Raw genomic sequence first — 24,391 nt, forward strand, 5'->3', positions numbered from 1 at the left:
CGAACCAATGCATCGCCTCACACTTATCAAGTAAAATTGCACCCAAAACTTTAATTAGTTAAAATAAGATGTCCTGTCCACCTCCAGTGGTAATTCTCGTATTAGCAAATACAAAAGCCAACCAAAGAAAAACGTTGTGTTGAAAGAGAAGTATACTATCAAGTAACAATAGACACCATTGAGACTGAGCTAAAGGAATTACCCAAGACACGGCAAAAATAAACTTGGCCTGACAATTTCAGACACTAAGATGTTTCTCTTTTTCATTCACAATCCTTGAGCAACTGTTTTTGTGCAATGTACATATATTCTTCAATTGTGAATGACCGACTATCCGACTGAATGTTGTATAGTTCCCACCAAGTGACCGAAAACTAGTCCTTTATCGCTACATCACCAAATCATCAGCAGAGTAGTAGTCCGCAATAAGACGGTACATGTAGGATGGATTGTGTCCTCCCCTGTAACCAAAAAGGTAACGCTATCACCAACCCTTTATCCAAAAAAGTAATGCCATGAAAATGGACCAACCTAAGAATATAGCAAAGATTATATATAGGAGACTTACGTGTCTGTTATAAAGAGACTAACAAGGTTTGGTGGGACATAATCGAATGTTGGGTTGACAACTTGAAGAGACCCGGAACCTGCTCCAAAATCCAGGCAATCAGAGAATTCACCAAAATCCAACAGTTCAGATGGAGATCTCAGCTCATTTAGTAATACTTCCGGATTGTGAGGATAGAGGGGACACAACTGTTATTACATTGGAAACCCTAAGTCAAGTTTTGAGAGCAAAAAACAGTTTGAGAAATTAAATACAACTCGAAACCAACCTTGTGACTACCAGCAAGAACCACGAATGGGACTGCGTGCTTTTGTGCTGCAAGAGCAGCCATGTTGACACCAACTGGCCCTATAACTCCACCATTAGCCATCACTGCATGAGCTCCAATTATAACCTGTGCATTTTCACATCATTGCAAATTATTTAGAAGACAAGGACAAGAAAACATAAAGTTGGGTAGGAATGAATTGTACCATATTCACTCGAGATATCATAGCAAACACTGCAGAGTCGGTGATCACAGTTGTCTGCAAACCTCTAGCTACCAATTCTTTTGCTAATAGATGGCCCTGATATCTAATATAATAGAATAGAAATGGAAGAAAATTTGATACAGCTGAGTTAGATGGACAAATCAGAGAGAATATAAAAATGTTGAGAGAAAACACTAACAATGGTAATGATGAAACATATAGTAAAGGGAGAAACCAAACCTTGGAGCACCTTCGGCAACAAATACACGAAAAGATCTTTTTTTCTCCTTTGCAGCACACAGAAACTCAAGCACTGTTCTTGAGCTACCCAGGGTTAGGATCACCTCACTGAAAAAATAGAATTTAGGCAATACAAAAGTGATCATCACGAAAAGACACTGAGAAACGACCATTTTAGTTCTCCATGTATAACATGTTAAAGATAAATAATGCTATAGAAAAGAAAAGTACTTTTGATGTATATGCTCTATAGCTTGTTCAGCGATCTGCTCATGACAACCAGCAATCTCTTGAATAAGTTGATTCACTCCTTCGATAACATCATGCTTCAGCTTCCGAGTTAACGAACTTTTATCGGCAGCTAAACAAAAGGGTATATTAGACCATTAATATCAACCAAAAACAGTAAAATATTCTTGCTGCCATATAAAATTTTGATCTATGGTTCATTTATGATATAATCCCAATAAAGTGAGACGAACCACCTAAAAAAGTAGACTGATAAGAACATATATGATTCTCATTTATCTCTATAACTCAGCAACACAACACAAACTCACAGGTAATTCCAGCAACAAAACTACAGGAACCAGTAAAATAGGGTTTGCTTAAACTCTCCCAAGCCTAAATGCCCTAAAGCAAAACCAAAACCACTGAGACCTAAATCTGTCTACGATAGCTAAAAAGAAAACCTTATATATCAGCTTGTAAAAGAGAATATGAGCCAACATTATTAAATTCCAGCGATAACACTTATCTTCAATGGTTTATCAAAGACATCAGTAAAACAGACGGCATAAGGACCTACTGAAAAAAAAACAGTATGTGCAAAGGAGAGCCAAAGGCATGAAAAAGGTACATTTACTTTTGCTTTCGGAATCAGCACCAGATGAAGATGTGTATGGAACAGTTGCAGATTCAGGAGTGCCCTCGAGAAGCGTTTGCAAAGATGGAGGGCGTAATGTACTCCTAGCTGCAGCTGCAACAACTGCTGCAGACATTGCAGGAAACCCAATTCCTTTGCAATTGTCTACATCATCATCATCACTTGCATCCAACAAGTCCAAACCACCCATAGCTGCTGTAGTTAGAGAAAGATCTTCCTCCCTTATAATATGCAAAACCCGTCTAACTACATTTCCCACCGCAAGCTCTACAAAAATCATATCCGTATATATCAATTCCTTTCACAGACTAAGAGAGAAGAAGCAAAAAGAGAGTTTAAGAAGACATACCAACAGGATTAGCAGCGATCAATTGCTCACCAACAGCTTTCACAGCATCGATAAGAGCGGCAGCTTGGTTAGCGTGAGGCACCCGCTGATGCGAAATTACTGACCTAAGTAGCTCTACGGTGTATTTGGCTGTAGCCTGTGAGCCCTCAATCTTACTGTATGAGATAATGATCCAATCAGCAACTATATTCACAAAGGGTTTTACGAAATTAAGCCAGAAAGAAAGAATTTACCGCTTTCTGAGCTTGTTAACAAATTCCACCACCGTTGATTGAACGTCTGGCATCTTCTTTAACCGAAATTAACGAGAAACTTGAGAAAATGCGAAACCTGAGGCGTTAGATTTCATAAACCCTAATCACGCGCGATTCGCGGCGGGAGGAAGAAGAAAATGGGAGAAGCCTAATGTGGAAGATGAGGAAGCAAAATGGATATGCTTACCAGTGAATATGTGACGGTGGTGGGGCGATAAGGAGATGAAGTAGCAAAAATCTTCCGGCGAGAGAGAAACGGAATTGATAATAGGAGACCAGATTTTTACATTCATTCGCTCTAGTGACAATTGAAGGTTTTTTGGTAGGTCTAACTTTTGGGCCGAAATAAGGTGCTATTTGGGCCTAAAATAAGCCCAAAAATACAAGCATTATCAAAGTATCTCCTTCCCTTTGCATAGCTTCTTTGGGACCCAAATTTTAGTTTTGTTTTTGAGGTTTTGAGTCTTTTGACAAAAGGAGAAAGATCAAATTGAACAAGGAAACTTAACACATAACATAAAATTGAACCCAACTACAGTATCTCTTATTCCTTATAACCACACCACATTCTTATTCAGAAATCAAAATATTTCTAAGCAAGATCTATACATTGAACTGAACAACTGCCTGAGAGATTCGGCAGAAACATTTCTCTATATATACACTACCAGAAGATCATGAAGCTTTTCTTCTAACCAGACTTGTTCATCATATGCTTTTCTTTCCTTCTTGTTCTTCTGCATTCCCATTCTCCTTCAGCTTATATGCACCATCTACATACAATTCCGTGTCCCACAGGAATGTCCCAAACGCCACAGCCTCGAGAACCAACCGCTTCAGACTCGAAAACGATGTCACTATGGTCTCATCACTCTCTTCCGTGCCAAAAAGAGCCAAACTTTGCTTCTCTATCAGATTCCTTGCCTCCTCTGTCCTTGGTTTTGCGCATCTCTGCAATGTCTCGGGATCAAAGTCTGAGATGTAATGTCTCAGCTGCTGCTTGTTGGAGATCTGTGCAGTGCCCGTTGTGAATGAGCATCCAAAGATGGGACTTTTCAGATATCCGCTTCCATGAATATCTGATAAGGAACACTCAAGCTGGTGCCTTAGGGAAGCTGATTTCAAGAAGTAACCGTACAAGATCGAGGCAGCATATACTTTCCTGAGATGCAGTTTCTGTATCTGCGTTGTTGCCCAATTGTCAGTCACACATGAGTTGACCCGTAATCCGATGACTGCGCTAACGTGTTCTTTGATGATCTCAAGGGTATCGCAGCTGTAAATTGACTCTAACTCCCAGTCTTTTGAAGGCCAGATCTCGAGTCTTCCATTATAGATGCATCTGGATAGCTTTGGAACAAGAGGGACTCTTATCTCGGAGTATTTGTAAAAGATTAACATGTACATTATGTCTTGGACTGCAGTTTTACAGTAGCGTTCCTTGAGTTCAGCTATCCTTCTGCCAACCATGGAATCAGAGTGTTAGTGTTCGTAAAAGAGCAGAAGATAGTTGAGAAAATGTTCACAAACAGAGCATAAAATGGCCTGAGCAAGTCAGAGAGTTTAACACAGGCAAGAAACTAAAATATACGGAAACTATTTAACGAACTAAGCAACAATGAAATGTAAAAAAGCAAAACCAGCCCTTATCAAACACTAAAACAAAACTTGCTTCACAAGGCAGAGTATGAGAAAGCACCTGAAGATCATAACTACAGAATTCTCTTGTTTCAATTCAACCATATCATTAGTGTGATTCTCAAATCATCATAAACTGATAAACACCATCAAACAACTTATAATCAAACTTTACAAGCTTATGTGATAAATACTAATAAAATACTGATTTGTGGTCGATTAAATAAGAGTATGTAAGTAATGATTTACACATATTTCTTTGTATGTTTATAATTCTACAGCTGTTTACGGATCTTTGAATTGTGAGAGATTAGATAAGGAAAGGTTTCACGGACCTGTGGAGAGAAGCCTCATCGGAACCAGAGCTGAGAGACATACGAGCTAAAGCAGCTTCCCTATCATCAGCCAGTTGCTTTAGCTCATCAGCGGCGGCGTAATGAAATAGCTGCCGTTTGTTTAGCAACACGCTTCTCAGAAACCTCCCCTGCGCCGATCGTGGCTCAAGCGGCGCGTTTAGACTGCTTCCAGGCTCACACCGACTCTGTCCCGCCGCCGCAACCACAACCATCGAACTATACTGGATCTTCCTCTTCGCCGGAATAACAAAACCACCGCCTCCATCGCCGCTCTGTCTCCTGGAACGCGACGGGAGAAACTGAAGCGCCGTTTGATTAGAGAGACAACTATCCATTGATCAGATTTGAGCAATAAAAAAAACCTAGAAACAGTGGAAAAACCCTAAAAGGATCTGTGATTTGAGAGAATTTCGGGAATTGTGAATGAGAGAGAGATGAAGAAGAATGATTTAGCGGATTAGTGGGAGAAGTGGCGAAGAATGGATAAGGTTGAAGAGAGTATCTTTTTGTTACTATATTATTCCGTTTCTATTTTTACATAAAAATATATTTGCTTCTGTTTTTTCCAATGGGCTCCTCAATTCGGTGTGTGGTTATTGTTTAACTCCAACTTGACAAGTGCATATATGTCATTGGCTATTATGTAAATCTTATTTTCGTTGAAATCATTTCTCATTCACATTTTCTTTAGCTTTGAGCCACCTGGAAATTTCAAAAATCCTAGATTCAAACGGACTCGGCTAAAGTCTAATTTTACAGGATTAGTAAAACATAAAACTTGGAAGTTTAGTAAACCACAATTAATAGTATAAGAGAATTTGATGAATAATTGTTTCAAAGTAGTATAGTTTACGTAAATTAGTTTAGTCGTATGATTTTCATATTCATTATAGTTAGGTGGTTGATGTTCACAGATATTTGTATATTTTATACACATGGGTTATAGTTTATGTATGGTACACACAGTCTAGCTAGATTGATGAATCATGATACCTTATCTCAATTATTGGCAATTTTATAAACAAATATAAGATGACCCATCGTGTTCTCTGCCTCAGGCTCTGAGTGTTAAAGGATTGGACCGATTGGTGGTCCTCTAAAGCCATCTTAGCTTATTTGTAAAAAACACCCCTACTTTTCGTCAATCATGCATCGGCTAACAATTTGATTATTTATTTCCTTCCCTTGACAAAAGAGTTGCAAATTTGAACCCTTATTACTCCTGAACAAGGGTTCATTGTGTGTTGATTGGTATATTTATTAGGTTTAGTGTAACACTAGTCTATCAAACTACAATGATACTTGAAATGTAGTTGTCATCGCTTGGATCTAAATTAGAAGTTCAAATTTGTATTTTAGACAGAAGTTGATACTAATTACAAATTTCATCGGCAGTATTTTGGATTGATGTGTGGTAAAAAAAAAAGTTAGAATGAAAAAGCAGATTCAAGATTTAACTACTTTGGTTATAATCAACTTCTGGCCGTAACAAATACATATATAGTTTCCGGCTATCAAATAATTTATGTTTGTTTTGTTATTTTACAATTGCTTTAAAAAATGTTTTCCTGCTTTTGAAACATATACAAAGTACAACCGCGGAGCGGGTAAGCCATGAGCCCATGACTCGTGCGAGGTTTTGACTTTGGATGACTTCTGAATCGTGGTATTGAATACTTTAATTATTAGGATAAGTGGAAGCTCCTATCATAGCGGCGTGTACATTGTTTGCTATCACTTGGGTGGTCCACAGCCTAATCTAGAGTTTTAACCCATCGTTCTAAAAGATTTCAAATGTGAATAGATGAGACAATGGCATAGATGTAAGTCTAAGTGTATGTTCGATATAGTTGTTAAATATAGTTGTTAAACTAAACTCTTTTTTTAAAAATATATATATATTTTGATAAATCTCCATGGTGATATAACAATGGTACAAACACAAGTTAAACCACTAATTTACGTGTCATAGTCTAGTTATTACTATGTTTTTTTCATAAATGTGTTTTTACTTTTTTAGTAGATGTAATTAAAGCTAATTAGCAGAAGAAAAAAAGGGAAGCAAAAGCGAACATATATATGAGGGCACTATGGAGCACAACACATGTCGCCATATATATATACCAGATATTGAATGAAATGATACAATAGAGAGTAGAAGGTGTACGAACGCATGGTTAAAATGAAAATTTCGACATTTGAAAACATGGTCAAAACGATCAAATAAATAACAATCTCATCACTAATTACATCCAAAGTTGTACTTGGTAACAAGAAAGAAGAGCAATCAATCAACCAAGAGAGAATTGTGTAACAAGTTTTTACCGCTTATGAAGTTGAAATGGAGTTGTGAATGTATTGACCACATACGAATCCTTTATACATGCAGAAGAGTAAAGTAGAGACAACTTCATGGTTTGTACTTTTTAGCTGCAAAAGGTCAAACATTTTCTTTGCAAAGTGAGAAAGAAAGCTATGACGACATCCTATTCTCACGAGTCACGATGCAGAGAAGAGAATCATGGCATCCGATTCTCAATAGTTACATGTGCTTTTTCAAAAGTAAGATCAATTTTGCAAACGTTTCTTTTTGTTAACAAAAGAAGATCATATATTTTTGTTCCTCTAATAATTTTAGCAATAAAAACAAGGAAACAGTCTGAAACTTGCAAACTTTTTCCCATTAGAACATTAGTAATTTTATTGTTTTGTTCAGCTTAACACACATAAGAGACCGATTGGCGATTGCATTACCCGAAAACGAATTAATTATTTCATGAGTTTTCATTATTCGCGGGAAAAGAAAAATAAAATAAATAAACAGCAAGTTAAACACTAATCACGTGCCGTTTCTAAATAATCAAGCTACGTAACATCGTACAGAGAGTCACGTGCTGTTTCCATTAATGAAAGCCGTAACATCGTGCGGTTTTCCCTCGTGCGTCTCTTCTCGACCATGCATTTTCGTAACTCGTAAGTCTTCACAATGTCACGCTCGGAAACTCACATCGTCCGTAACCTGGTTTCAAGCGACAACAGAGTACAAAAATTTAGCAAACCCAAAATCCACCACCGGTTTTAACATCCTGATATCACTGAACCGGAACTAATTTACGAATCGGTTTAATTATGATTTGGATTTTGGAATTTAACTTACTTGGATCTTTGATGGTTTGTGTAGCTAAGCCGTTGAAGGAGCAAGTTCCCCCGATCTTACGAAATTGGGCCCAATAAGAGCTAAAGGCGTAACTGGCGTGCAAAACGGTCAAATCAGGTTTCTGACATGGGCCTCCGCGTTGAATCGGGTCACAGGTATTATTCCCCTGTGAGCAAGCGTACGATAGAGCATCACCTAGCTGAGTCCAATTCGCTCCTTTAGCCACCACGCACCAAATCTTCCCTTTGTACAGGTCGTTATTCTCCGGCGCCGGCAATGATTCCTTGTACTCCGTCTTCCCCGACAAATCAATCCCGTAAACCTGAGTCCCATTCGGATGTAAAAGTCCGAAATGCCGCTCCGTACCCGGACCCGTTTTCTGATTTTCGTTGTAAAGTGCGAATACAAACGCCGGTAGAACCTTTCCGGGTCGGGCGGGCGTACCTACGGGCGGGTCAGCGGCGAGTTTCTTGACAACATTGCGATTGTAAGTAGCGGCGTTGTAAATATTCGCTCCAATTTGGTCGTAGTCACCGTTATTGGGCCAACCCGTTTCCGCGACCCAGATCCGAATATCCGGATACCCGACTCGTTTCATGGCGAAGACGAAAGCGTCAATCATCTGATCGAATAGGTTGTGGTATGTCAGATTCGAAACCGGATCCGTGACGGTGACGTTGGTAGATTCGAAAATCGCGTAATCGAGATCCACATGGGTCGGATCTTGTGCCCACGCGAAATACGGGTAAACATCAACGAATAGGAAAGATTTGGTCCGGTTTAAGAATTGGAGCATCGGTTTCATAATTAAACCGGAGATATCCTCCCGAAACTCGCCGCTAGACGGAGGAAACGAAGATTGGAGAACGTCGGTGGCGAGTGTAGTACCGACTTTGACTTTTTTAACGCCGAGAGACTTTAAGGAGCGTTGGATCTTGCGCATTGCGGGAACGAGTGAAGATTTGAGCTCAGAGTCTGGTAAAGAGAGGATCTCGTTGCCGACGAGGAGGTAACGGATCTTGGTGGTTGGGTAAAACGGGAGGATGTTGGATCGGATCCAGTCGTCGGAGAGTGATGCGGATTTGGAGATGTTGACGAGGAGCTCGTTTGGGACCATGACGGAGACGGTAATGTCGGTGCCGTTTAACGCGGCGAGGATTTTTGGGTTAGCGTCGTAGAGTTTGACGCGTTTCGCGTTTAGGGACTTGATGAGGTTGACTGAGTCGGACGGTGACGGGAGGTTGTTTCCGAGCTGGCCATAGTTGATTCCTGGCCGGCCGGAGAACTTTGCTCCTGTGGAAAAAAAAACACAGAGAGGATTAACATTTTGAAGGAAATAGTAAGCCGCCATTAATGTAGGTGATTCGAGCTTACCTGAAACAGAGATGAGCAGAGACAGAGCAAAGAGATGTAGAAGAAGACTCATGTTGATAACTCTTCTAGGTCTCTCTGAAGCAAGAAAAGAGAGAAGCTTTGGTTTGTTGTTTGGAGAAGGAGAAGAAGAGAGGGAGATGGATTGAGTAATTTGGTAAGAAGAAAGAAGAGTGGAGATATTTAATGGCTAGTGTTACGTGTTCCTGTACAAAAGCCTGTTTTTGAGTATTAAATCAACAAAAGATACAATGTATTACTAACTTTTGTATTTACTAGTTATATTCAATTTTTTAAGTGTACGATTACTACGACGTCTTCTCTTTTTTTTTTTTTTGGTTAGTCTGAATGGTTATATTAATTGAAAAACTCTGTTTCTAGCCAATTCTTAAAGGTTGTTTTAAAATAAATTATGTTTTAGTGAAAAATATTCTTTCTGTTTTTGGTGTTAAATATAATTTTAAATCTTAAATGATATAAACTATTGCTAAAAACATTTCTCACATTTTGTCTACAAAGGTTAATAATTAAAGAAATTTTCATGGTCTAATAATTAACATGTCGTTGAGATTATTTATGGACCCTTATGCTTCGTGGGAAATGAAGTAGGTGGATAAATGAAGAATTGTTCTCTATGGATTTTTTTAGTTCAACTCTCGTTGTTAATGAACGGAACAAAATATTGACAGATTCTCAGGAAACTCTCGTTGACTGTTCATTGTAGTACTATAAACGTTGATTCTTAGAAAAAGTATTAAAAGTGTGATTGTCGGGGCTCTAAACGAGTTGGCACGAAGAGATTTATGTGATGAAAAGGTTATGTAAGTTAAGTAGTACAAGACTGTTTATTGGTGTCTTAATTCTGAACAAATCTCAACGGTCGTCTTGTAATAAAGAAACTAAAAAAGCTTTAATGAGCGTTGAGAAAAACGAAAAAGTAACGTTCTCATGCTTTAATGATGTGACGTGACATTATGCTCTAGATCCCATTTTTCTTATAATAATGATTAAAAAATCATAAATTTCTGGTCCGGTAAACCGACCAACCTATATTCAACCGGAATAATCTAAAATTTATAGGTATGATAGTTTCGATTTCTGCGGGTATAGATACGTGTACCATGTACGAGTCGGATAGAGATATGAATATCTGAGAGAAGATTTCCATAATTATTCGGAAACAAAAAAAACGCCATTATTAGTCCTTCTCGGACAAGCTCTCTCTTTCTTCTTCCTTTTATCCTTTTATCCTTTTTTCTTTGTCTCTGAGATTTCCACTTTGTTAGATATTTTCTCTGCTGGAGTACATTAATATTAGGTCTGGGTTTATATCTGTCAGGAAATATTTAATTTAGCATATCGTCTTCAATGTAAATTGTTTGATAAGTTGTTTTCAACAGTGTTTTTTATCAACGATTTTCTTTCAAGCCTGCAATGATTTATCTGGGTTTACGCCCTCCGAGGCAGGAATACATGCAATAGACTTGTTAGGTCGAAACATATGTCATATGTTTGTACATTATACATTTTGCAGTCGGACAATTTTTAACATCTGTGTTTTGACTTTTTATGGAAAAAAAGTTCCTCGTATAAATTCAATCACAAAACTCGAATCATTTGTGCTTGATCTAAGAGAGCTGAGGGAAATTGGGCCTTAAATCATACAAGAGATTGTCAAACAGATTCTGGTCCTTATAACTTAAGATAGAAGAGGCCCAAAATTAGCATAACAAATACTAAAAGATGAAGACAACAGATTTAAAAAAGAAATGGTACATTTCAATTCAGAAGTGTGTATATAAATAAATGAACCCTTAGGAGAGAAACAACAACAACAAAGAATTTGAGAGTGGCATTAGAGCAAAGCTTAAAATATGTTTCTGCCACATCATCCGAAACAAAAAACCAACAACCTAACAACAATTTTTGCACAACAAAAAAACCAAGGTTTGGCTTAATACCACAACAAAGACAGGTAGGCAAGTCTTTGGAATCCTCTCCGACGGTTGTTTCTGCCATTCTCTAATACTATCCGTAAAAAAAGGAAGAATCTAAACCAACCCAAGTAGAGTATAAAATCATGTTCCCAAGACAGAAACTTTAAATGAATTGTTTTTATGTATCTATCTGTAACGAAAAGACCTGCGAGTGAGTTGGTTCGTTCCTTCCTGACTTGATCTTTGGGTCTTGTTCGTTCTTCTGGTGGTATGGTTCAATGTAGTTTTAAACTGAGAAAAAGGGTTATATAAACTAACTGACCTGTTCCCCGATCAAATCTAGACCGACAATAACGAACGTGATTCCTTGGAACAAGAGGAAGTAGAAATGGATCCCTTGCGCAGACAACAAGCTTCTCACCGAGGCTGCCAAGAGGATAAACGCGAGTGCGATTTCCGTTCTGTACAGACGGTTTCTTTTGGTTTTGCCAGCTTTCTTTGCTGCTCCTAGTTTGCTAAGCTCGGTCAGACCTGAATCAGAGGATGATCGTTGGATGGTTGTGGACTCAACCAAAGAGCCGGACTCTGCGTATGCAACCAGATCCGCCTCAGAGGATCTCCCTAGCTTTTTGGTGACTACCCACTCGTAAGAACTATCAAACTTGAACAAACCAGAGATCATGGCTCCAAATTTGGTAACTGACATGGTGTTTTCGAAAAGGAGATACGGAACTATGAAAGGGAAGGATCTTGGGGCTGGGATGATGTTTAAGATGGACATGATCCCAGGGATATAGCAAACAACCCAAGATGGTAAGTTAGCCTCTGGGAAGAACATCGTTAATGGAAGAATGACGCAGAAGAGCGTGAATGAGTAGAATGGCAAGATAAGCTTCCGTAGCAAGAAGAAGAGAAATATCATATTTGCTTTCTTGGCAGCACTCACCTGTAGTAGAGAAAAAAAAATGCCAGATTAAGATCAGACCGAGCTATCAATATGAAAACTTCATAAACATAAAATATTCTCAAGGAAGAGCAAGAGGAAAACAGTCTCAATATAATTCTCAATTTCACCTTTGACCGAAGAATGTCAAAGAAGCACAAACGGAACAGTTGCATTGGACCCGAATGCCAGCGGTATTGCTGTTTTTTATATGCCTCATAGGACTCCGGAAGTTCACAGAGACACTGAGGAAGGAAAATACAGCTGGATGATATCAAAAAGTTCTGTTTTCTAACATCTGGTAAATAACAGGAAACTTCTGAGCAATTTAGTTAACATAAGTACCTTAACATCATTCAGATAAATGAACTTCCATCCACAAAGATGCGCACGAACGGCAATATCCATGTCCTCAACAGTTGTTCGCTCCAACCATCCCCCGCAATCCTCGAGGGCTTTGATTCTCCAAACACCAGCAGTTCCATTAAAGCCAAAGAAGTTAATAAAAACACCATTGACCTGCTGTTCAACTTCAAAGTGGAAAGACAAATTTATGTTCTGGAGTCTTGTAAGCAAGTTTTCGTCTTTGTTCACAAAAGCCCACCGTGTTTGGACCAAGGCTAATTCTTCATTACCCTGAAAAAACACAGAAACTGTCGGGTGAGATAGGCTAGTGTGGCAAGCATATTGTATCACTGTTCTCAGTATGTGGTTTTCATCAGATTTTCATCATAGAACATTAGAACCACTGCAATCAAGACACACATATGTAGTGGAAGACACGCTATGCCATATATGTCATTTTTCCCACTGCCAACTTCTAACCGAATACCATTAAGCTCAGGGTATAACCACTTTCTAAAGCCAACTGGTCACCTAACATTCTCCTATGAACATGAGACAAAAAGACATGATTGTTTACCTTAAAATGAGGCACAGTTTTCTTCAAGAAATCCGCAGGTGGCTGGAAATCTGCATCAAATATGGCGACAAACTCGTAGTCTTTGACATATTCACAGTTCATTGCAGCTTTAAGGTTTCCAGCCTTGTAACCAGTACGTATGAGACGATGTCTATACACTATCCGAACACCCCTTTGTTGCCATTTTTGTACTTCCGCTTTTATAAGCTGCTGAACATCCAATTCACTGGAGTCATCAAGAACCTGAACTAGCATTCTTTCCCTTGGCCAGTCAAGCATACACACAGCTCCTATAGATTGTTGGTAAACCTGCAAGTGCCACAAACCAAAATCAACGAGATGAGATAACAGAACCGGAACTGCAAGGATTTAAATACGAATAAGCAGGCAGATCAAAGTAAACATATTTAAAACTATCAATAAGTTTCAGATATGAAACCGCATAAGAAACACTTAGAGATTACGGGTCAACATAGCAACAAATCCTACCTAGAGATGCTTGATTCCCAATTCAACTTCAAACAGCTAGATACAACTACGGATTAGAGACCTACATACATGTTCTTACCTCCTTTTCATTGCACATAGGAATCTGAACAATCACCATTGGATAATCTTCCAATCTAACTCCCTCTCCAACCAATTTAGTCGGGTACTCCATAGATGCAACAGGCTTAATACGGCGGAGCTTGATCCAGAAGCATCCAAGCACAAGCACCAGACGGTCAACCGATTGAATCAAGAAGAGAACTATACATACATTGGTCAAGCTCTGAAGCGGTGGCGCAAGGTAAGACGCCCTGATCTCCAACCACCAAGCGTAAACCACCTCCACAGCGACCTCGGCGGAGGCAACAGAGGGAGGTGTGAAGTGCCATCCCTTGAAATAAGCGGCAAGCTCGAAACAGAGAAGAAGCACAACAACAACGAGAAATCCCTTGATTAAACGGTACAATCTAGCGGAGGAAGACACGGATGGAGGATTATCGTTGGCAATGCGGCGATTGGCGGTGCGAACAAGGTAAAGGAAAGAGTTACCGATCCAGAGGAAGGAAGATGCGAGTTGCTTGAACTTGAGGAGGTAGAGACGAGAGAGCTGACGAACGGTACGAGTCCGGATCCGATCCTTATCAGGGTCAACGGTGGCCGGAGTACGGATTTCAACGGTGAGGAATGCTTCATCGTCGCCGGCGTAAAGAACGTCGTGATTGTTCCTATCTCGTTGCTTGTTCCACCATTGTTGAAACTCCTCGTTCTGGGAGCGAGACATTCAACGAAGAACAAAAGAAGGATCTCTCTCGAAGCTGATGAAATCAGGAATCGTCGATCTGATTAGATCTGAGAATTTGGGAGACAAGCGCAGAGAGAACACGATTGGGCTAAACTTACTAACAATAGATGACGTCGTCTTTCGTCCCAGTGTCTTCCTCCCATTTCTTTTCTTTTTTCTCTTTTTTAAAATATACATCTATAAAATTAATATTTATAAGTGATTTAATTTTTTTTGTCCTCTTGATTTAATTAATATCAATTAGGGGATATAATTAGAGTTAAATGGTTGTCTAGACGAATCATGTGTTAGATGCTTAAGAGGGTCTTCCATTGACAAAGAGAGTAGTTATGTGTTTTAAGTTTCTTACTCACCCGCTGATTGCGGTATTAATCTCAAATGATCCTTTAAGCATATATGATAATAAACATAGCATCGCGATCTGCACGATGATTTTACTTGCTTACATTTTCATCAACTCTCCAATCATACATACCACTACAATAGAGACAGAAAAATAGTATTTTCTAATTATTTAATCTAATATGATGAATAGAAAATGGGAACAATCTAATATCCTCCATGAAATTAAAATATATGATATAACCATGCCGTAACATTTATTTTTTTTATTATTAAAAAAATAAAATGTGAGAGAAAAAAAAAAAGGAATTGTTAGCGTGTGTTTAGTTGGGCCGACAAATAAAGCACCACACAAAGAGCTCACTAAAATTCTACAGATTAAAAAGTTTTAGAACTAGCCCATAGCATATTTAAGATTCGTAAATTTAGCTTTCACAGTGCGTATTGATTGTGTGGCCCATTCTAACGAATATTTTTTCAAGCAGGATTAAACGACCAACGCAGAAGAAGATAAGTGTGAAACGGCTATTTTTTTTTCTTTCAAGTATGTGATCCACTCAACCCCGTCAGGACCAATGTATTTGCAATTTTTCGAGTATCCGGCCGGTCTGCGGTATAATTGTTTATGATCATGTAAGATATTATCAACAACTTGAGATAGATGGTTTTTGATTAGACATTAATTTTTGCTTGATTGATAACTTGTTGCGGGTTCTCTTTGCTATAGTAGGTAAATAGAAAGAGACGCTTCTCTGTTCTATATAGTTTCCATCAATCACGGCGTGATCCCTACATCATAATCCTAATTAATCAAATTTGGTTTTTTGCTCATAACCACTCATATTAGACTTTCTAATGTATCTTTGTTTTCTGAATAACTCCCACAAAGACAATGGAGAAAATGACAGAACACCTTACACAGCTGGTTAACACTAGCAACGATCAAATCATATATCAAATATGATCTAACATTGAAACTGACGTTAACGAGTTATTAAGACTTGAGAGTGTATATTGAAAAAGTCAAGCTTAGCTAAGATTTGATGTTTGTGAATATGCTGTAGTACCTATTATATTTGTTGGAAATAGTACATTTGAGCAAATTACACACATGTAATTTAGCACAAAGATAGTTGTCACGCTATGTAACTCCTGCCGAAAAAAACTCAATACCAACTTTTTGGTTTCAATGTTAAATCGTATTCCAACCAAAAACTGCATACTAACATTTCATACGCTTTAACAAATAATTAAATACCTTTTCCAAAAATAAATAAGGAAATAATACACATAAATAAACTACAAAATCTCACCTAACATGCAGAAGCTATATAGTTTTGATAATTGAAATAAGAAAATTTACTTAGTATCTATCAATTTTTGCAACACACTGTTGTTTTTCCTTCACCAAAAATGTGTATTTTCTAGGAATGATCTGTCCTTGTTAGCTTCTTATCACATACAAACTCTTTATAAGAAAACCGAATTATTTTTTCGTTTTCAAGAGTTTGATGTTTTTTTGTTACAAGAACTGAATGGGTTTGATAAAAACAGTCTTGTTGTTCGGAAGAATTATAGCTATAGTACTTATAGTGGGGTTAAAACATACAATGATATTAAATCCAAACAAGAAAAGTTTAAAGAATCTGATAAGAAGAAGAATAGCGGATAACAACATGACAATACAATTGAGCACCACAAATGAATCGGAAGGATAAAAAGAAGAAGTTATGTATATGAAGATGATTATAGAAATGAATTCGCATATGGTGTGGTCCAATTCAAATTTCTTGTTATGTACACCCATCAATCCTTTTCTTACTTTCTATCCTCGAGACCTTTAAAACGCCAATATTTTTGTAAAAATGCATATAGTGGTTGATCAAAGTTCAGCTTTCATGTGCGATGGTACTTGGTTTGATGAACCTGCATATATAATAGTACAATTTATACATATCATATCTAAACGGTCCTGCCTATATAATGAAATGGAAAGAAAAAATATGATTTAAATATTCTTACCTTGGTTCAATTCTTGGAGACGGTTTTGCGCAAAACCCATATGAATAATGCTATGTAAATCATCTTCGGAAAATGTTGAATACTAAAAACAAAACCAAAAAGGGTTAAGACCGCTTCAAATTGAAGAGAAAAAGAAAAGAAAAGTGATAGAAGAATGTTTTAGAAAAGGAAACCTGAGAAATAGAGTCAGTGAAATGAGCAAGTGTTGGTAAGTGAGAAATGAAGCTTCTAGTTTCAGAAGTTTCCAAAGGGTTTATTACGTTATTAGAAGAAATATCAGGGTTCAATTGCAAATTTTTGTTGTGATGATCACCCAATAACGTTTCTGCTGAAGAATCTAATTGAAGTACTTGTTGATGATGCATTAGATTGTTGCTTGAAGGAAATATCTGTCAGAAAACAAAAGAAATTAGTTTAAACAAACACACGATTGGTTCACAAAGACAAAAAAGTAATTATTATTACAATAATTGTCAATTAAAATTACTATAAATGTTGTGACGGTGACTTACATCCTTAGACAAGAGAGCGTCCATGTTAAAGTCCAGCCTGGTGTTCACTGACGATAACTTCATCGACAAGAACTGCACCATATTTGAAATTAAAATTAAGAAACAAAAATTATTCGAAGTCGTGTAGTTGTTTTAAAAAGTGATTATGAAATAATGGAAAGAGTTTAAAGTAGACCAATAATCTAATGAGTAATTACCTCAACTTGTCGTTGCAATGATTGGACATAGTTTATAATTTCATCCAACATCAGTGCTTTTCCAGTAACCTTTAAAAAGTAAATTTGTTATTGCTCTAATCACAACTATATTAGTACAACTAAAAACGAGTTAATTAGTTGTTTAATCAAACTCTCACCTTGTTGCATCCAGGGACAAGATCTTGAAGCAGCTTCATTCTTTCGCTTATTTTCTCTCTTCGAACCTTTTTAATATCGAAATCACAACAACACATTGAATACAAAGCATGATTAATTCAACTAATCAGGACGTAATTAAACATTAAGATTAAAATCAATAAATTTGGTAAGAAAATAGGAAATTGACTGACTCGTTCGGCGAGACTGTGACTATCGGTGGCTTGGCCTCGTCGAGCTCTAACATGAATGTAATCTTTGTAAGGATCAATTGATTTAGTTTTGTCTCCATTTTCTTCTGATTTTTTGCATCTCTTTGGATCAGAATCTTCCTTCTCTTCAATCTCCTGATAATCAAACTAAAATTAGTATTTGTTTAAACCAAACAAAAAATGGGTTTATTCGAATGTGAAGCTTCATTATGAACCTTTGATGATGAAACTGCAGAAGGAGAATTCTGCTTGGATTTAGTTTTTCTTTTCCGGGAAAGTTCACCGGACGATTCGCCGGCGGGAACATGAGACGCAAGAGGCTTAAAAACTGGGCTGCTTGATACACGTGGCATTTTCTCATTGGTTGTGATGGGTGGTTCGTTATTAATCGGAAACGGCGAGTTTGTTCTGCTGTTAAAACTCCGGCTACCAAAACACGAGAACCTCGCCGCTCTCTCAGCGAATCCCGGGTCGCCGGACAGTTCTGCCATCGGCGTCGTCGTTTTCGTCTCCATCATACTTCCAGGCGGTGGAGAGCTCATCGGAGTTGCGTAACACGAGTTTCCATTGCTCGCCGTAATTCCATAGATATCGCCGATATTACCCAGTTTCCCGATGAGCTCTCTCATAATGACATTTTCTCCACCTACTCCGCCAACCGAAAAGTTTGAATTTGACGGCGTAGGAGAAGAGACGAGTGAGCTCAGAGCCGAATCAAAAATGCTCTGTTCCGTTGACTTTTCCCAAAACAGATTGCGACTGAGACTTGGATCCACTGGCTGAGTCTCCATTGAAACCCACTTAAGCATCGCCGACGAAGAAGACGGTGACGTCATCACCGGCGGATGCGAAACTCCTGCATTCATAAACAGCTCGTTCTCCATGAAGCTCCTCAATTCTACGGTACGGACTACGGAAGATGAAAATCAAAAGTATATATTCGAATTCAGGTAAAAAAATCCTAAAGTAAGCGTGTGATTAATTAAAACCAGATCAAAGATTCGTCCAATAGAAGATAAAAGTTTGTAATTTTCTTAAAGTGAAGAACAGAGGAAAAGGGAAGCTCGTTAATGGGCAGTAATGAGGAGTTTATATAGTTGTTTAATAAATTTATATTAATAAATTGCACCAATCAATGACTTTCTTTCTAATAAATGGACAAAAAATAAAGTAAATATTAAATAAAAATTTCTGTGTCGGACCGGACCGTAACGAGAGGAGGACTTTCGACGTTAACACGATATCGCTAATGAAACGTCTTTACCAAATGAGATAATTGGAGAAACAAGCTTCTAAATACAGTATAAAATAAGTGTGAAACTATTAAATAGTACGAAACAATCTTAACGTTCTTTAAGATGTCAAAAACAAATCTGGTACTAATATCAAAAACCGGTAAACGAATAACAAACTACTTTTGACGAATGGGTTCCCTTGTCGAAGTTCCTTAACCATCGCCGGTTCTTTTGTTGATTTGTATGTCAACATGTTTAACTCTTTCTTTGTTCGAATCAAGAAAAAGACAAGGAAAAATCTTGATTTTATAACATGTTTCAAGTAGGCAGTTTCAATGAGGCAATTTGGTTTGTTCATGCATGTAAGTGAGCTAAATTTTTAGTTAGATGGTTTTATGTTCGTTCTTGCATCATGATAGTCTCTTGGAAATTACTCTCATATGGTCATGTGGATCATACGGTTTGGTTAGAAGTAGAACTTAGAAGGATTTGCCGTTCTGTATAGATTAGTGCTTGACTTGGTGAGATTTCTAAATTTCTAATTGACCATATTACGTATATTGCTAGTCGTCTAAGAATAAGAAAATCAACATAATACATCAATAGATATATCTAATATTTAAGTTTACAGAAAGATACAAATAGATGTCCGAGTTTAATTGAAAAGTTCATTGGTTTCAAACATGTCCCAGATCATAGGTTTACGTTTGTGGTGACACGTTTCAATAACATATCACCGACTTTTTACGTAAGAAAAATATGACATATACTAGTATAAGATAACCTTAAGCGCCGTCAAAAGGATAATATACACGTTCGGCTTTTCTCCCATACAGCTACATTCAAATTCGGATCAGATCTCGGATCACACAAATAATACTTCCCACGCCTACGTCACGCATGATGAAAATAGTGGTCAATAGCCCAACATCGACTATAAACACTACAGAGATTATTATTTAGCTGGGCTTTTAACTTCTAACATAAGTATGGGCTTTCAACTTATAAGCCCACTTACGAATTTAAACGGGATCCATCCTCGGGAGAGAATTGGAATGGGCTCCCCTATAATATCAATTATCTACAACTTTTTTTTGCTAAAAATTATCTACAACTTATAACATCGATTTAGAATTTGATAAATAGTTAAATACTTATAAATCTCTGGATCGGGTAATTTAATGATGAATAGATAACATCGATATTTTCATATTTTGGTGACAATATTCGCATAATTGTTCGAAAGAATAAAATATATACATCACCACTTACACAAACAATTATGTAGGTGATGCATAATTGTTTGCCAAAATTCCTGTTTGTAATACATTATGTACAACATATGTTATTTTCTTTACCCAAAAAAAAAAAAATACATTATATATAACATGGTTTAGGAAAGATGCTTGATTTTCGTTTAAACCGGCTTTTTGGCATTTTATCCCAAGTACTTTGTTCTAAGACGAGCAGAACTTTCACGTATTCATTAGAATTATGAATAATCCATTGACTCTTCGCGTTCAGATAAAATTTCAATAGCATACAAAAAAACGGATTTGGGTCTTTTATTAATAATACTACTACTATACTGCATGGGGCGACGAGCATAAATAGACACCAAACAACAAAACCCACTTGTCATGTTCTTGTTCTTACAAAAGATTATTAGATATTGTCACTTGTTCGTTACCTCATTCTAAAGAACTCTTCACACCTCCCAAATCCCAACTTTTCCTTCCATTAAATTAAGAAAAGTTGTTCGGTCAGGTTCTGTTTCACTCGAATATGAGTTTCAGTTGGTGTATTTTATCCCCTCTTCACTTTTGATGTTGGAAAAAAAAACTCGAAACCTTCCAAGTAAGGAAAAACTTATGATCATTAGTCTAAATCAATGATGATTGTCTTATAATACAACACAAATGTTAGCCTTCTTGTTTGCTTGAGCTGATGAGCTCTATGATGTTCCAATTAATTGATTTTGTTTCGAAAACAGCAATTGCAATGGAAGACGATTTATGTTTGAGACTAACAAAATTGGAAAAACTCCGTCATCGGTTAAAATACCATTTGAAGTAAGTTTTGGTGCATGCTTAGTCGACAATGACTTTATTATATAGTACTTGTTGTTCTCTCACTCTCCCACGAAATTGCTTGTTTCATAATATCGTGGACCTGGACTGGAGAGTATACCTCATTCATATCTTAAGTTCAACCACCAATTAGGACCGAGTCTTTAATGGACTTGTTCTCCATTTCAGCCACAATTTTCTTGTATCACAAAACGGATCATTAATTATGCTTGGCATAAAACAAGATTATTGGTAATTTTAAAAAGAATTTTAAAAATTACAGAGACGCTGCTACACCTTTCCCTTTCATGAAGAGCCAAAAGAAATGGATTAAATCAAGAAAAGAACAGGATAGGGAGACAAAGGTGAAAGGCTCTTTGGTTGGTTCTTGGCCCTACGCTTCCTTTCGCAATCATCTATCTCTCGACCTATTTGGCCCCCACCATAAATCATATATATTCCCATTGTGTTTCCTCTCTGTCACGTGTCCTCTTTTCATGTAAATTCTATCTTTATCTTTCTTTCCTTGTTCATGGATAACCCTTGTTTTTCTTGACAAAAAAAAAAGAAGAAGGATAACCCTTATTTCCTATCATCCAAATCTGTTTGCAAGACAAACTGATAAATTACTTCTGGTTGAGTTTTTTTAAAAAAAATAAAAAATTAATCTAGAAATAAATTATATAGTTTTTAACCATTTAAAAGTTTTACATTGCTTGACATAAATATCCGGTTTCTAAAAATCAATAGAAGTAATTGATTAGTGTAAATCTTGAATATTGTTTTCAAAATTGAAGTCAAATAAATCAATGCATTGTTTTCAAATAAACCAGAAGATATTGATGTTTTGGGTCAAATGGAACCATGCTACGCCTGGGTCATGGAGTTGGTAGTTTTTATTAATAAAGAAAAAACACATATCTCCATCTATATCTTTTAAATAAGTTTTGTACAGTTGTATAATCAAGATTGTATTCGTTTAATGTTCTTTAAAACGAAATGCTTACAAGAAACCAAAGAAAAAAATTATTTGCAAGAAATTTCTATCATGCAAATTATAGTACATAAAATCATAGTAAAATATTAGGACTGTAAAATTTAAATGAAAGCATGTAAGACTTTAACTTTGTATGTGTTTACAGCCCATCTCATGACACGTGGATGTCACATCTATCTTCTATGAGAAACCTCAAACCTTCCTGGGCCAGCAGCATCCAGAAACTACTCCAACTAGTAAACAAGAGAGAGTGTAGTGCATGCAGTTGTTAGATGAACATTGAATGTATGCCACGAAATGACATGTACATTTACTTAGAGATAGTACGAAATATCATTAACCATACATTTTTGAACTTAGCTAATATATTGTTAATTGATATCACGTTATACATTCGTTAGCCATGCTAAACCTGCAATTGTTTTATGGTCCCTTTGAAGGGTCGTCGGTGGTTGGTCTATCCAGCCCAAAATCCAGCAATCCGCTATGTAAAAAGGTAATCTCTTATTTAAGTGAACAGTTTATATTATACGTACGACTATGTTCCTACGTATTAAATTCTAAAGAATGAAAGCGTAGAAACTGTAAAATGCGAATAAAAACCCGTTGCCTGTTGGGATATATATGCCTTTGTTTGCCTAACCCATCGGGCCAAAAGTCGTCATGATCATTAGTAACCAAGAAGTGGTATATCCTCCGGTTCTACTTTTCCCCATTATTACGTGTCTTTTTATAATATGTACTTACATTCGAGATTTATTTAATTATTTTATTCATATTAACAATATAAATAACTTAAGCTTCTCTTCGAATATTCGGAGCCCAACTCCTCTCTCTTCACGCATTTCTCGTTGTCAAAGACAAAGTTCTCTCCTTTTATAAACACCCATCTCCACCTCCTCTCTCTTATTCAAACTTCTTTGAGAAAATTCGAGCTAAGTGTTTTTATAATATATACATTCTCTGATATGGGTTTCTCTAGAGCAAAACGTGTCACTGATCCACTTGCAGAAGAGGTTAGGGCTCGTCTCGTTGGATGCAGCTTTAGCAGCGGCAGCGAACATACCGGCGACGGAATTGAAGACTACGAAGACGACGACTCGCCTTGTCTCTCTGATCTAGTACAAGGGTTCTTGGAAGATGAAGTTGATACAGTTGATGATGAGTCATGCTGGTGTGATCAAGATTCTGGTTCCGACTCGGATTCTGACTCGGAACTTGGCGAGCTCCCTGACTTTGCCGACGATATCGCCAAGCTTCTGAGGAACTCTCTCAGGGAAGATTCATACGGACGAACGGTGCTGGTACATGTGGCGAGAGCGATGGAAATGTTGTCGTCTCTCGGATCTCAGCCCGAACAGCGTGCCGTTTTCCAGCGTAAGGTCATGTCTCTTCTTAGAGAACTCGGCCACAATGCGGCCATCTGCAAAACTAAATGGAAATCCTCCGGCGGACTCACCGCCGGTAACCATGAGTTCATCGACGTCGTGTATACACCTTCCGCCTCGTCTCAGTCCGTCCGTTTCATCGTCGATTTAGATTTCTCGTCGCGGTTTCAAATCGCGAGGCCAACTTCACAGTACGCGCGTGTGCTTCAATCGCTTCCGGCGGTTTTCGTCGGAAAGGGGGATGATCTGAAGCGGATCTTGCGTCTCGTGTGTGACGCCGCGAGGATTTCTCTTAGGAACCGCGGGCTGACGCTTCCGCCGTGGAGGAAGAATCGTTATATGCAGACGCGGTGGCTTGGTCCTTACAAACGCACCACCAACTTAACGCCGTCAACTTCCGGTGTAGACACCGTCATGTGTCGTGCCATCGGTTTCGATAATGCCGTCGGAGGCCGTCTATTTGTGCGAACACGATAAAAACTAGACCAAAAAGACCACGTGTCATTTTTAACTTGATTTTTTCCATATACGTTCTAGAGAATAATAATTCATTATTTACATTTCTCATTTGAAATTATTAAAATAAAAAAATCTGATAACAAAAACAAACAAATTAAAGCCAAGAAAAATCCAGATTTTACGATGAAGAAAGAATTCTACGCGGAAAATGAACATCGTCAAGAAAACACACAAGGTTCAGAGAAATTATCGAGTGCGACAGGAATATAGATAAGACTTTAATTTACAGCCGTTCGATATGATCCAAGAGTAAGATCCAAAGGTTAAAAACTTGAGAAGACAGATCAAATGGACGTGAAGATTTGAAGTAGAGGATAATGTTTTATATACAAATTGTTATGTGTCGACGTGGAAGTA

The 24,391-nt window shown here is 37.5% G+C and overlaps 6 protein-coding genes, 1 long non-coding RNA gene and 1 other non-coding gene across 13 annotated transcripts; 1 reads left to right on the forward strand and 7 right to left on the reverse strand.

Moving 5' to 3' along the window:
- Positions 1-24: 24 nt before the first annotated feature.
- On the reverse strand, positions 25-3,081 carry AT3G07300 (NagB/RpiA/CoA transferase-like superfamily protein). Of its 3 annotated transcripts, none has more exons than NM_001035578.2 (10): positions 2,958-3,073; positions 2,750-2,828; positions 2,517-2,671; positions 2,147-2,434; positions 1,513-1,642; positions 1,282-1,389; positions 1,042-1,144; positions 837-962; positions 569-756; positions 25-461 (listed from the first exon to the last, which is right to left on the reverse strand). In NM_001035578.2, exons 2-10 carry the CDS (start codon positions 2,800-2,802, stop codon positions 389-391), a joined length of 1,224 nt encoding a protein of 407 aa, NP_001030655.1. In that variant the 5' UTR covers positions 2,803-2,828; positions 2,958-3,073; the 3' UTR covers positions 25-388. The 3 variants fall into 3 exon arrangements, with proteins under 3 accessions (NP_001030655.1, NP_187386.2, NP_001319491.1); NM_111610.5 differs by having other exon boundaries at positions 28-461; positions 2,750-2,846; positions 2,958-3,081; NM_001337700.1 differs by having other exon boundaries at positions 39-461; positions 2,141-2,434; positions 2,958-3,081.
- Positions 3,082-3,239: 158 nt separating this feature from the next.
- On the reverse strand, positions 3,240-5,348 carry AT3G07310 (phosphoserine aminotransferase, putative (DUF760)). Of its 2 annotated transcripts, none has more exons than NM_111611.4 (2): positions 4,744-5,348; positions 3,240-4,229 (listed from the first exon to the last, which is right to left on the reverse strand). In NM_111611.4, exons 1-2 carry the CDS (start codon positions 5,097-5,099, stop codon positions 3,479-3,481), a joined length of 1,107 nt encoding a protein of 368 aa, NP_566302.1. In that variant the 5' UTR covers positions 5,100-5,348; the 3' UTR covers positions 3,240-3,478. The 2 variants fall into 2 exon arrangements, with proteins under 2 accessions (NP_566302.1, NP_001326840.1); NM_001337701.1 differs by having other exon boundaries at positions 4,470-5,348.
- Positions 5,349-7,425: 2,077 nt separating this feature from the next.
- On the reverse strand, positions 7,426-9,607 carry AT3G07320 (O-Glycosyl hydrolases family 17 protein). Its single transcript, NM_148696.4, has 3 exons — positions 9,296-9,607; positions 7,922-9,214; positions 7,426-7,783 (listed from the first exon to the last, which is right to left on the reverse strand). Exons 1-3 carry the CDS (start codon positions 9,345-9,347, stop codon positions 7,746-7,748), a joined length of 1,383 nt encoding a protein of 460 aa, NP_683538.1. The 5' UTR covers positions 9,348-9,607; the 3' UTR covers positions 7,426-7,745.
- A 1,426-nt stretch (positions 9,608-11,033) lies between these two features.
- CSLC6 (Cellulose-synthase-like C6) lies at positions 11,034-14,590 on the reverse strand. Of its 2 annotated transcripts, NM_001337702.1 has the most exons (6): positions 14,484-14,543; positions 13,663-14,398; positions 13,095-13,403; positions 12,518-12,808; positions 12,304-12,417; positions 11,034-12,175 (listed from the first exon to the last, which is right to left on the reverse strand). In NM_001337702.1, the coding sequence occupies exons 2-6, from the start codon at positions 14,362-14,364 to the stop codon at positions 11,543-11,545; spliced, it is 2,049 nt and encodes a 682-aa protein (NP_001326755.1). In that variant the 5' UTR covers positions 14,365-14,398; positions 14,484-14,543; the 3' UTR covers positions 11,034-11,542. The 2 variants fall into 2 exon arrangements, with proteins under 2 accessions (NP_001326755.1, NP_187389.1); NM_111612.4 differs by having other exon boundaries at positions 13,663-14,590.
- Positions 14,591-16,266: 1,676 nt separating this feature from the next.
- AT3G07340 (basic helix-loop-helix (bHLH) DNA-binding superfamily protein) lies at positions 16,267-19,119 on the reverse strand. Of its 2 annotated transcripts, NM_111613.5 has the most exons (8): positions 18,042-19,119; positions 17,809-17,961; positions 17,617-17,682; positions 17,459-17,527; positions 17,262-17,333; positions 16,923-17,138; positions 16,750-16,831; positions 16,267-16,653 (listed from the first exon to the last, which is right to left on the reverse strand). In NM_111613.5, the coding sequence occupies exons 1-8, from the start codon at positions 18,708-18,710 to the stop codon at positions 16,610-16,612; spliced, it is 1,371 nt and encodes a 456-aa protein (NP_187390.1). In that variant the 5' UTR covers positions 18,711-19,119; the 3' UTR covers positions 16,267-16,609. The 2 variants fall into 2 exon arrangements, with proteins under 2 accessions (NP_187390.1, NP_001327935.1); NM_001337703.1 differs by having other exon boundaries at positions 16,750-17,138.
- A 1,520-nt stretch (positions 19,120-20,639) lies between these two features.
- AT3G00240 lies at positions 20,640-21,273 on the reverse strand. Its single transcript, NR_143790.1, has 2 exons — positions 21,252-21,273; positions 20,640-20,911 (listed from the first exon to the last, which is right to left on the reverse strand). It is a non-coding gene; the product is annotated as an uncharacterized misc_RNA (transcript).
- AT3G01965 lies at positions 21,184-21,496 on the reverse strand. The gene has a single exon (NR_140875.1). It is a non-coding gene; the product is annotated as an other RNA (long non-coding RNA).
- A 1,111-nt stretch (positions 21,497-22,607) lies between these two features.
- Positions 22,608-24,213, forward strand: AT3G07350 (sulfate/thiosulfate import ATP-binding protein, putative (DUF506)). Its single transcript, NM_111614.2, has one exon — positions 22,890-24,213. It carries the CDS (start codon positions 23,096-23,098, stop codon positions 23,990-23,992), a length of 897 nt encoding a protein of 298 aa, NP_566303.1. The 5' UTR covers positions 22,890-23,095; the 3' UTR covers positions 23,993-24,213.
- The last annotated feature ends 178 nt before the right edge of the window (positions 24,214-24,391 follow it).

This window comes from Arabidopsis thaliana, chromosome 3 (genome assembly GCF_000001735.4).
Source record: "Arabidopsis thaliana chromosome 3, partial sequence".
In the NCBI taxonomy this organism is placed as follows: Eukaryota; Viridiplantae; Streptophyta; class Magnoliopsida; order Brassicales; family Brassicaceae; genus Arabidopsis; species Arabidopsis thaliana.